At 35.4% G+C, this 11,268-nt stretch overlaps 2 protein-coding genes across 2 annotated transcripts; both read right to left on the bottom strand.

Moving 5' to 3' along the window:
- Nucleotides 1-1,139: 1,139 nt before the first annotated feature.
- Nucleotides 1,140-2,769, bottom strand: LOC108814601 (uncharacterized). Its single transcript, XM_018587205.2, has 5 exons — nt 2,422-2,769; nt 2,104-2,215; nt 1,882-2,012; nt 1,726-1,800; nt 1,140-1,590 (listed from the first exon to the last, which is right to left on the bottom strand). The coding sequence occupies exons 1-5, from the start codon at nt 2,635-2,637 to the stop codon at nt 1,318-1,320; spliced, it is 807 nt and encodes a 268-aa protein (XP_018442707.1). The 5' UTR covers nt 2,638-2,769; the 3' UTR covers nt 1,140-1,317.
- Nucleotides 2,770-5,352: 2,583 nt separating this feature from the next.
- Nucleotides 5,353-7,297, bottom strand: LOC108816360 (protein SHI RELATED SEQUENCE 5-like). Its single transcript, XM_018588931.2, has 2 exons — nt 6,295-7,297; nt 5,353-5,922 (listed from the first exon to the last, which is right to left on the bottom strand). Exons 1-2 carry the CDS (start codon nt 6,932-6,934, stop codon nt 5,558-5,560), a joined length of 1,005 nt encoding a protein of 334 aa, XP_018444433.1. The 5' UTR covers nt 6,935-7,297; the 3' UTR covers nt 5,353-5,557.
- Nucleotides 7,298-11,268: the final 3,971 nt, after the last annotated feature.

Here is an 11,268-nt window from a genome sequence, read left to right on the forward strand (position 1 = left end):
TACTTTGGATAAAAAATATCCGGGTGATTCTATTTTAGCATAATATTAAAAATAATTTCAAATATTTTGGATAGAAATAGTAGGGAAATCCGTTTTTGTGTAGTTCAGTTTATAGATAGTATTTTAGAATATTTTATCATTTTAAAAATTAAATATAATAAATATTTAAAAAATATATAGACTGTATTTTGAATATTTGGATATCCATTTGGTTTTTAGTTTGGTTTTGATTTGGTTGTAGTTTTTCTGTCCCAAGATATAGGACTTGTTTGGATATTATAAATATTAATCCGGTGTTGATTTTTTTTTTTTTGGAAAATACTATTACTAAGAACATAATAATAAACTAAATTTATTTTAAATGTTTGGTAAATATTATATCATATAATAGATATTTTGGCTAAAAATATATTCAGGTGATTCTATTCTAGCAGAAATTAAAAATAATTTCAAAATTTTTGAATAAAAATAGTAGGGAAATCTTTTTTCCTGTGCAGTTCAGTTTATAGATAGTAGTTTTAGAGTATTTTATCATTTTAAAATTAATTTTATCATTTTAAAAATATATAAATTTTATTTTGTTTATTTGGATATCCATTTGGTTTTATTTTGGTTTTAATTTGGTTTTAGTTTTATGTCCCCAAGATATAGGAATTGTTTAGATATTTATAAATATTAATCCGGTGTTGATTTTTTTTTTTTTTAATTTGGAAAATACTATTACTAAAAACATAATAATAAATTAAATTTATTTTAAATGTTTGGTAAATATTATATCAAATAAGTATACTATTATAGTAATATTATTATACTTATAGAAATCTGTATTCAATTATTCATTTAATTAGGATTACATATTTTCGATTGTAAATAAGGTGGGGTCTGCGATTTATTTTTATATATCAGCTATTTATTTGGTTGTTATAACTAATTTCTATAATTTATTGATTAAAATTAAATGATAATGGCACTTTTGTAAATAGTTTAAAAAATTAAGGGGATGTCTAAAAAATGTCTGCTGTTTTAATTGTATTGATAATTAAAAAAAAAAACTTTCACTGCAATAAAGAGTAACCAAAACCGTTTTCTGTATTGTACATGTATAACCATTCGACATGAATCTTCCAAAGACACAACTGTGAGTTGAAGCCATTTTTTTTATTGGGAGTAAGATTTTTAATAAGTGCTAAGAAACACTAAAATTTCATAATTTGACTATTCTGGCTTAACTAGTAAAAATTAAAATAGAACTCCTCTCGCTAAAATGACTTGGCACATGTAGTACATAGATGTTTGCTACACATGCGATTGTTTTTTTTACTGTCCACCTGTATCATCTTCACCAGCTTTCTTGTATTCTGGTTTAAGTTCATAAGTCCCTTGGTTCGATCCTCTCTTATTGTAAACGCAAAGCTCGTTTAGTATCTCTTTCAAAAACTGCGCTGGTTGGTCAGTCTTCTGTACTAGCTGCTTCAGGGTCCAGTTTGGTTGGCCTTCGAATAGGTTGAACATTATGCCTTCGAGCTCACCACGATCTCTCCTCGTCCTCTTCACATCTGTTTGCTTGACTGGGACAGCTTTCCTCTTTTCCTGCTCATTCATACACCAACACACAAAACAACTGATAAAGAACTTGAATCTTTGCCTAATTACTCCATATATGCATAATAATAATAATAATAACAATAATAATAATAATAATAATAATAATAATAATAATATTACCCTTGAATTGGAGGAAAGCAAATTAGGCAATCCAGGCAAAAACCTCATATGTACTCCACGGTCATTATCAATAACCTTTTAGTTTACAACAATACAAGCTTTTATCTGATTAGTTAACAGTTAAAAGAGAGGCCAAGAGTAAGGAGAACAAAACACCTGGATCTGTCGGTTCTTAACCATGGATCTGCTTGTTCTCTCTCGACAAAGCCTTGCATACTCTTCAATGTCTTCTCCCTGTGGCTTCATGTCGAATTTTTGTTCTATCGTTCCTTCAGCAGCTGGATTCTCTATTTAAGGTCATAGACAAAGAAGGAAAAGGTATCAGATGATGGTTTATAACCTAATCAATCAGACAAGTGAATACACCTCCGTCCTCACCTTCGAGATCGACAGCGGATAAGACAGACATTGGAACAAAGTCTTTAAACATGTTCAAAGAGTAGCTCTTTGGCATGTTCCCATACTCAGCACCCACCATCTCCATGTTGAACTGATATACACCATTTACAAAAAAAACATCAATATACTGAAAATAATACCACTCAACAAGTGTCTTCTTCAGACCAAATCGGTAGTAAAGTTTCAAACTTTTAACCCAAGTAAAGTGTTTTACTCAATTCAACAAATCTAGGGTTTGTTCGAAACAATGAAAGTTGAGAGCTTTGAGAATCGAAACTGAAGATTGTAAACCAATACCTCGGGCTCGGGCTGTAGAGGATTCACGGATTCAACAACCTTGGCCAAACTAGTGAGTCCAGGGGAAGAATACGACGAAAACGAAGAAGGAGGAGGAGGAGGAGGAGTAAGCTTGTCCCAGGTCTTGGAGACAACAACAGGACTCTTCATCAACCAAACATGTCGATCGGCGTTTTCCAAATCGAGTTGATGAGCGTCTCTTCCATCGTCTTCCATCGTTTTCTCAAAATCAAAATCTTTGTTCCTCTTTCTCGCTCTCGCAGACACTTCTTCTGATCCTCTAAACTCTCTGTTTCGGTTTCTTTTGTGTTTATGTCTTTCTTCGGGTTTTGACTATTAACCCTAAGAAACGATGACGCGGTGGTGAAAAGACAATAAGGGAACGTCTTTTAATAGACCCGACCCGTTACTGAACTCATTGGGCTTTTTAAAGGCCCATTTACGGTGTCCAAAACTTGCAAAGAAGCCTTTTCGTAACACCGTCTCTTTCTCCTACCAACTTCGTGGATCAAAAACCAATAGTCTCCCATTGGGCTAAGGCCCTTGGTTGAGATGGGATTAAACAATCGACGTATTCGAGGTTCTGGGTATATTTTTACGATAACTGGTTTGTACAACATGCATGAATGCATGATGCATGATGCATGATGCATGATGCATGGATGTGTCGTGTGTATGTACTAAATGGATACACACAATGTGTCTGATCTAACGGATTAAGACACCGAGTTTAGAAATGAGTGCAGCTTAGGACATACTACATTTTAGTAATTATCGCAAAGTAACTTAGCTAAATCCATGAAACCATAACTACTACTTTTACTCAGTTGATTAATGTACAAAGAGGGACCAATCTCTTTCTTATAAGGATTTTCTTTAGGGGCTATTATTGAATTCTCTCTCATTTGGTTACGTATATTGTTTTTTTTTCCTAACAAAGTTACATATAATCGATACACTAAAACTAATACAATATATCTATCATCATTTTTTACTTAACTAACAGGCTGGAAACATATAAGTTTGGTATAAGTGTAAAATTCTGTATATAAATAGATATTTTGTTTGAGAACGGCAGTTTCTCATATGATGGGTGAAATAGGCAATAGCCTTGTACTATAGATTAGGGAGCTAGAGATTTACAGAGAACTGTTGAAAGATACATATTAGTAGATATGTACAAGTGTTATACCCTATCCTAACAACCCCAACATGATTGTTGCGTATATTCATGATCATGAACTGTGTTTCAGGGGTTGAGACGTGAGCGAAGTGAAAATCCGCAAATTCTGCAATTCCTTTTTATACGTATAGCGCAAATGGGCCTTCAGTTTTGTTTGTTAATCAATATACGAAATTTTCTCACATGGTCACTATTTGATATCTATAGACGTATTGGAAGTTTTCTTTAATTTTTTTTTGGTTAAGTTTTCTATAATTTATGAAAAGGGGTTTAATAATTGAAAGATATTGTCCTATCATCATATCGAGTAGGTATAAGCATAACAGAAGTCGAGGAAAGAGGATACATTTCAAAATCTTTACTAGATACTAGTCTCTCACTTTGATAATAGACATCACAATATTACAATGATATGATCGATGTGTCGAGTCTTTGGGACTCTTCGTGCTTCTTGGCCTATGAGTTTCCCTTTTCCAAATAATAAATTAACAATTACTCCCTAATACTATCTTTTTTTCTTTTCCCCTACTACTATCCTTTTAAACTTAACCTATGTTAAGTTAACCAAACAAATTTGATGGAGAGACTGAAACCAAACAAGATATCACATGTCATGAGTCAGACACTGTACAATGTTTCAGTAACTTCCATCTTCTCCTCTGTCATTTTAAGTAGTCCTAAATCAAGCAATCCATAACAGTACTAGGTAGTAATTATTGGTATTAATAGAGCAGTGTCAGTTCACACATATATTGTCATTTTAAATATCACTTCATAAGGATAACGAAACCATTTGGACGTCATCTATATGAAAATATATCAGTCATTCGTAGATGTGTATAATATTTCAAGCTATAAGGACAAAATTATTAAATGAGGATAGCAACGGACAAATAATAATCACACTCACATTCATGCAATTAATTGATGATCAAATAGCTAATTATTATAGTTCTGCAGGGAGTAGTTTGGCATAAATACCCTATATTACTTATTCATCTACGCTAATTAACAAATCACATGTTGCGTATGGCCTGATAATTTGATCTGTATATTAACCCAATATTGTAGATAGGGGTTGAATCTAGGTGAATGACACGATAATTTCTAAGTAAAAACCCATAGATTAAAATACAAACAAAGAATTTGTACATATTTGGCTTATCAATTACGAGACCTAGACAAACTAGATTAAAGTTAATGCATGCATCTGATCTAAGCCGCCCAGTTTTTCCTCCAAACTTTTCCGTGAGGTTGGTTATAGCATATATTATTTCAATTGAAATTCAATTGGTAATACAATAACTGTTTAAAGTTTATTTTATTTTTTTGTCAAACCTTAAAGTTTTCTTTATATCAGGTTTTTTTAAATCTTTGATCAATGGAACACGAAACCTAGTTAAAAGTCATGTTAAGATTCGGCGAGCAAACGGATAAACGGGGGAAAAGCAACTTCGAGCTCAACACCAACCAGAAAGCTAATTCAGTATCAAACCCAAAAATACTTTTATTAATTGATAAAAAAAGTACGTACTATATTTCGTACACCAATAAAAGAACAGTGATATATAAAACTCCTACTAGATGACATTCAAATTGACACAAAGAGGTCGATCCTAGGCAATGAACTAAAAAGAGATGTAGGAATATAACGAATAACCACAAGAGGAAACTGAGAAATGCAATATAACCAAACAATAATTTTAAAATAATTTTTATTGAAACTAGAACCATAACTTAGCTCCGATTGATCTTAAAAATACGTACACGTACGATGAGCATTTTAACCACCACCATTAAGTAACAACCTAGATAATTTTTTTTTTTTTTCAAATTGCAGGAAATTTAAAAAAGACAAACGCGAATACAATATAAGAACAACAAAGAAAGGTCTCTTATTACTATTACGTTGGTAAAGATGAAATAATATTCGATAACTGTGTCTGATGAATCTCAAGACCTTGTAGGTGTGAAGAACGGCGTACCGGAGATGTAGGAGTTAAGCTGAACCGGATAAAGCGCCGAAGGATCGAGAATTGATCCAGTATTATTGCTCCCGGCAACAGTAACCGCCGTTTTAGCAGGAGTCTCTTCCGCATTGGTGGTTGTAGCTGTGGGAGCAAGGAGGTTACGTTGGTGATCTTCATCTGGTCCTTGGTCATAAAGAATGCCTTTGAAGATATGTCCTCCAATGTTCACAGCCGTTTGATAAGCATATTCTTGATCATCTTCATCCTCTTCTATCGAGCTCACTCGAACGCATCGAAAAACCACCGGTGAGCTAACTTCCGGTGGTAAGTTTTGACTCACCTCAAACCCTAAAATTTTAATGATTATAAAATGATAAAAGTAAACCTAAATATTTTGGCCTCTTATAGTAATTAGCACGTTCTTGATTTTATATTCAGTGAAGAAAATAAATCTTTAAATTTATACTGCATTGCGTTTAAATGAAATTAATATTGGATAAAACCCTTTTTGGTGTCGTCAGGTTTACTAAGGAACAGTAACTTAGACAAAATAAAGCAGCAATATCCAACGGACATCCTCATTCACACGCAAATGATGTTGTACTTCTCTACAAACATTCATAATTAAAACTTTGACACTTTTCTTGAAACTCAAATCAATTTTGTAAGCTAAACTCAGTATCATCAATTTTAAAAACACAGACCATGATCAAAGTTTACCTGAATTAGAATTAGCATTCACCACACGGGTAGCAAGAGCCGATCCACCACTACCACGACGATCTTTATCATCATTATCACCACCACCATTTGCTTCTCGTAGGCGTTTAGCGTTTTGCGTTTCCCGGCTGGAGGATGAACGGTGCTGCAAGGAGGCGAGTTGAGCTAAACGCTCACGGCGTTTAGCAGCAGGAACCCAAGTGCTCTTAACGTGAGTCTGACAATGAAAGCCTCGGCTTTTACAACATGTTCTACATCTCATATGAGGACAATCTTTCTTAGCTTGATTCCCACAATCTTGACAATTCATACTTGCTTGTCTTGTTACCGTGAACCCTCCCGGCTCATGATCGGGGACTACGTTGAAGTGTAAACTCCGGCTCCTGTTATTGTTGTTGTTGTTGTTGCTGCTGCTGCTTCCGCTTGAGACCATTCCAAAGGAGTAGAAGTTTGCAGGAGCTGTGACATGTTGTTGTTGTTGTTGTTGTTGTTCTTGGAAGTATTGAGGAGGCCAAATCTCGAAACCCTTGTTGGTGTTATAGATCTCGTCTTTGTAGAGATATAGATAATTGCTCTTGTCCACTTGATGATGATCTTGCTTGTTGTTGTCTCTCCCTCCTAGATAAAAGAATCCTGCCATTTCTTTCCCTAGGGATAATCCACGTCACACATCCAACACACCCCAAAGAGAACCAAGAAAGAGTTAAACCTTTTCTTTTTTTTTTGGACAAAAAGTTAAATCTTTTCTTTGCTTGGAGATTTTGAGAGTAATTAAATGATGAGGAAAATGAATTAAGAGACTGCAAAGCTGCCTTGGAATTAGTCTCTCTTCATCAATTTTGGACAACACAATTTTGATCTCTGAAAATGGAAGTTGCTGGATTTTCTGTGGGGAGAGCGAGAGAGAAAAAGGTTTTTAAGACATAGAGAGTCCCATGAAGATCTTTTTCTTTGGGCACTTCACTACAGTTATCTTCCAGTTTGAGTGAATCCCCATCACATAAATATCACTCACTATATATGTTTAAAAGAAAAAAAAAAAGAAACAGAGGAAAAAGAAAGATAAGATGGCATTACTTTTAGTAATTTTCTTAAGAGCAACGCCATTATGTATGTTAGTATTCTTTATCTTTATTAGAACACAAAGCATTGGTTCAAACCGAAAAAATTGTATATAAATTGGGATTTCGCAAGATATTTACCAACAGCTTGTGGTGATCATATACATCTATTCTTTACATCTTTCTTCAGTACATTTATAATCTTTTTCTATTACAATCGAAAACATGTAAACGATTGATACATTTTGTCATATACATAGACTAAAGTCATCGGTATTTCAGGATCCAAAAGAGTATGCACGAAGCATATTGTTATTATATATATATGTACTATTCGAGGATTGACTTCTATCGAATTAAAAATAATTACTGTTTTGCGTTATTAAATTATGAAATATTAGGATGTGTAAAATTAAAAAAGAACGGCCAAAATATTTTTAAAACAAATAATTAAATTAGGGGAAAACTATTTCTAAGCTCATAATTCTATCAATGGTGCTTAACTGCTTATAATATCATGTGTTATACCATCTCTAATGTCTTACTCTATTTTTTATTGTAAAATATAGTAACTTTATAATAAAATTTGAGATTTTACTCTAATGATACTCTATTTTAGAATAATAAATAGAGTGATAAATAAAAAATAAGTTATTCTATATTTGGAGTAAATCTATTTTTTATTTTGTTATAGAACGAGAAATAAAATACTATTAAAATAATATTATTATAAATTCTATTTTAGAATGAAAAATAAATTGGTTTGGAAATGCCTCTAAAACAAGAACCTTTTCTCCACTAGTACCTCCCCGCAAAACCCTCCTGACCGTTTGTTCATATTTTCTTTACCCTTTCCGTCTGAACTATATTATATGAAAGTGCACAAAACATAAAAGGAAAATTAAAGATGAAAACAGTTTGAAGTGGGAAAATAGAAAAAATAAGTATTATTGGAAGTCCCTTTTCTCAAAATAATTACGGGAAGTCTAACGTCAAACTTTTTTTTTTTGAGAAAGGCATTAAGTCGAACGTCAAACTTTTTTTTTTGACAAGTCGAATGTCAAACTTGCTATGACATTTTATCGTCACGGACACAATCTTATCGTGAAGTTTACAGCTTAATCACGGCGATTACCTTCATTGACATACTCGATTTTGTTATTTTGTTGAAATTTACTAGATTTTTTTGGTTAATGTAAAATACAAGAGATCTTTGTGTAAACTGTGTTATCATATTAACTCAACAGGTAATGCCTTATATACATGTTACACACGACAGTGATAAAGTTAAATCTATACAATACTTATCACAATATATATTCTAGTATATCGGTAGAGTATATCCCAAGTATATTCAGAAGAGATCTTCTAGATCCTTCCTTATCTTTCCTTAACACTCCCCTTCAAATTGGAGGTTGTAGCAGACAAACTCTTAATTTGGACAGTAAGTACTCGAAGCTTGGACGACCCAATGCCTTAGTCAAAATGTCTGCAATCTGTTTTGTTGTACTCACATACTTGGTTGCTATGAGGCGAGCTTTTACTGCATCACGCACACTATGGCAATCAGATTCGATGTGTTTCGTCCTTTCATGAAAGACAGAGTTAGCAGCTATATGCATTGCTGCTTTACTATCACAGAACATGTTTATTGGTCCATTCTAAATCACTCCAAAGTCAGCTAAGAGACGCTTCAACCACTTCAACTCTTTCAAGCCAACAGACATTGACCTGTACTCGGCTTCTGCAGACGAATGGGACACTGTGTCCTGCTTCTTAACCTTCCACGCTACAGGTGATCCTCCAAGATAAACTACGGATGAAGACAGTGACCTTCGTGAGAGTGGACAGGAATTCCAATCAGCATCGCAGTATATTTGCAGGCGCAAGTGACCATCTGCACTTAAGAAAATTCCTTGACATGGCGATCCTTTGATGTACCGAACAACTCTGTCTGCTGCCTCCCAGTGTGCTTTGCGAGGTGCATGCATAACCTGAGAGAGCACATGTATAGCATAGCACAGTTCTGGTCGCGTTATAGTCAAGTAAACTAAGCGCCCAATCAACCTTCGAAATTTTGCTGGATCATCAAACATCGGCCCTTTGTCTCGTAATAGATGATGATTTTGAAGTTCAGAAGTGCTTTACTCAACTTTGTAAACCAACAGCGCGGTGCTTGTTTTAGACCGTAAAGGGACTTGCGCAGCTTGCAAACTTTGGTTGGATCATCACACTTGAACCCTGGAGGCATCTTCATGTACACCTCTTCTTCTAAGTTACCATGCAAGAATGCATTATGGACATCCATTTGGTGGACTTTCCAACCCTTAACTGCAGCCACCTTAAACATAGTCCGAACTGTTGTGAGTTTGGCTACAGGTGTGAAGGTTTCATCGTAATCTTCACCTTCCACTTGTCTGTTGCCACATACAACTAGTCGTGCTTTGGAACGCTCGACAGTACCATCCGCGTTGTACTTGTATTTATAAATCCATTTGCACGCCAAAGCATTTTTTCCTGGTGGCAAACTTGTAACATCCCAAGTTCTGTTTTCTTTCAGAGAGGTGATTTCCAATGCCATTGCATCCCTCCAGATCTCGTCTTCCATAGCTTCTCGGAAGCTCTTTGGTTCTTTCCCTGTAACAATAGCTGCCATGTAGACGCGGTGATATGCAGTAAAAACATCATCATCACATATATATCGCTCAATGGGATAGAGAACCGTACCTTGGGCCGCTACGGAGGACAATGATTGAGCACCGGTGAGAGCAGAAGGTGTGGACGATGTATGTTTACCAGGGGAAGTTGCAGCAGTATATGAAACGAAGTCCTTGAGTTTAACTGACGAAACCTTCTGTCTCTTGCCTCTTCCCAACTCTTCTGCTGCAGGTGACTGCGTCTCTGCCACAACTGGTGGCGTGAGGATGCTAGACGATTCCGTAACAAACACTTCTCCACCATCTTCGTCAGATGCAGTGCTTCCCTTGTCATCGTTGTTTGACTGCAAAACAACAGAGCTCCCCTTGTCTTCATCAGAAATCTATGCTGGAACCACCTTTACTTTCTTATCGAACTGACGATGAATCATAGTAACAAAATGTGGTAGACTTGTGCGTACTTCAGATTTCTCTAACAGTAAGAAGATCCAGACAGCTCGAGAGTGGTCGTCTACAATGGTTAGAAAATATCTAGCTCCACAGGAGGAAGGGATTCGGTATGGCCCCCATAAGTCGCAATGGATCAAATCAAAAGGTGCTGAAGCTTTATTAGAACTATCAAAAAACACTGATCGAGTTTGTTTGGACTTGAAACAGACTTCACAGCCCCCAAACTTGTCTGAAACATTCTTAACACCATTAATAAAAGGTAAAAAATCCAAAACACCAAAAGCAGGATGTCCTAGCTGTCTATGCCACAGTGCTTGATCCTCACTGGCTCGCACCCTGTTGCTTTTGACGACCGTGATATCCCGATAAACATACACACCATTCCGTTCTTCACCGGCTCCAATCAGGGTCCTCGTAAAACGGTCCTGCAAGATACAAATTGTGTCAGTAAAGACAGCAAGACAACCAGTTTGCTTCAACAATTTTGCTACTGACAGCAATGTGCAGTTTACATTTGGAACAAAGAGAACATTCTCCAATACCAACGTCTTAGATAAAGACAGCGAGCCACACTTGGTCGCATAAACAAAACTACCATCAGCAAATGAAACGGGACACGGTGGAATTGCTTTGATGGATTCAAGCACATAAACATCTCCAGTCATATGGTGAGATGCACCGGAGTCTAATATAACTTCACCTGTCTGAATCTTACCAGTCAAACGATCCGGAACTGGTGTGGCTTTCTGTTGCGTAAGAGAAGCCCACTGTTCAGGCATGAAGCTGGGAAGCGACGCTTGTGATGC

Source organism: Raphanus sativus, chromosome 7 (genome assembly GCF_000801105.2).
Source record: "Raphanus sativus cultivar WK10039 chromosome 7, ASM80110v3, whole genome shotgun sequence".
In the NCBI taxonomy this organism is placed as follows: Eukaryota; Viridiplantae; Streptophyta; class Magnoliopsida; order Brassicales; family Brassicaceae; genus Raphanus; species Raphanus sativus.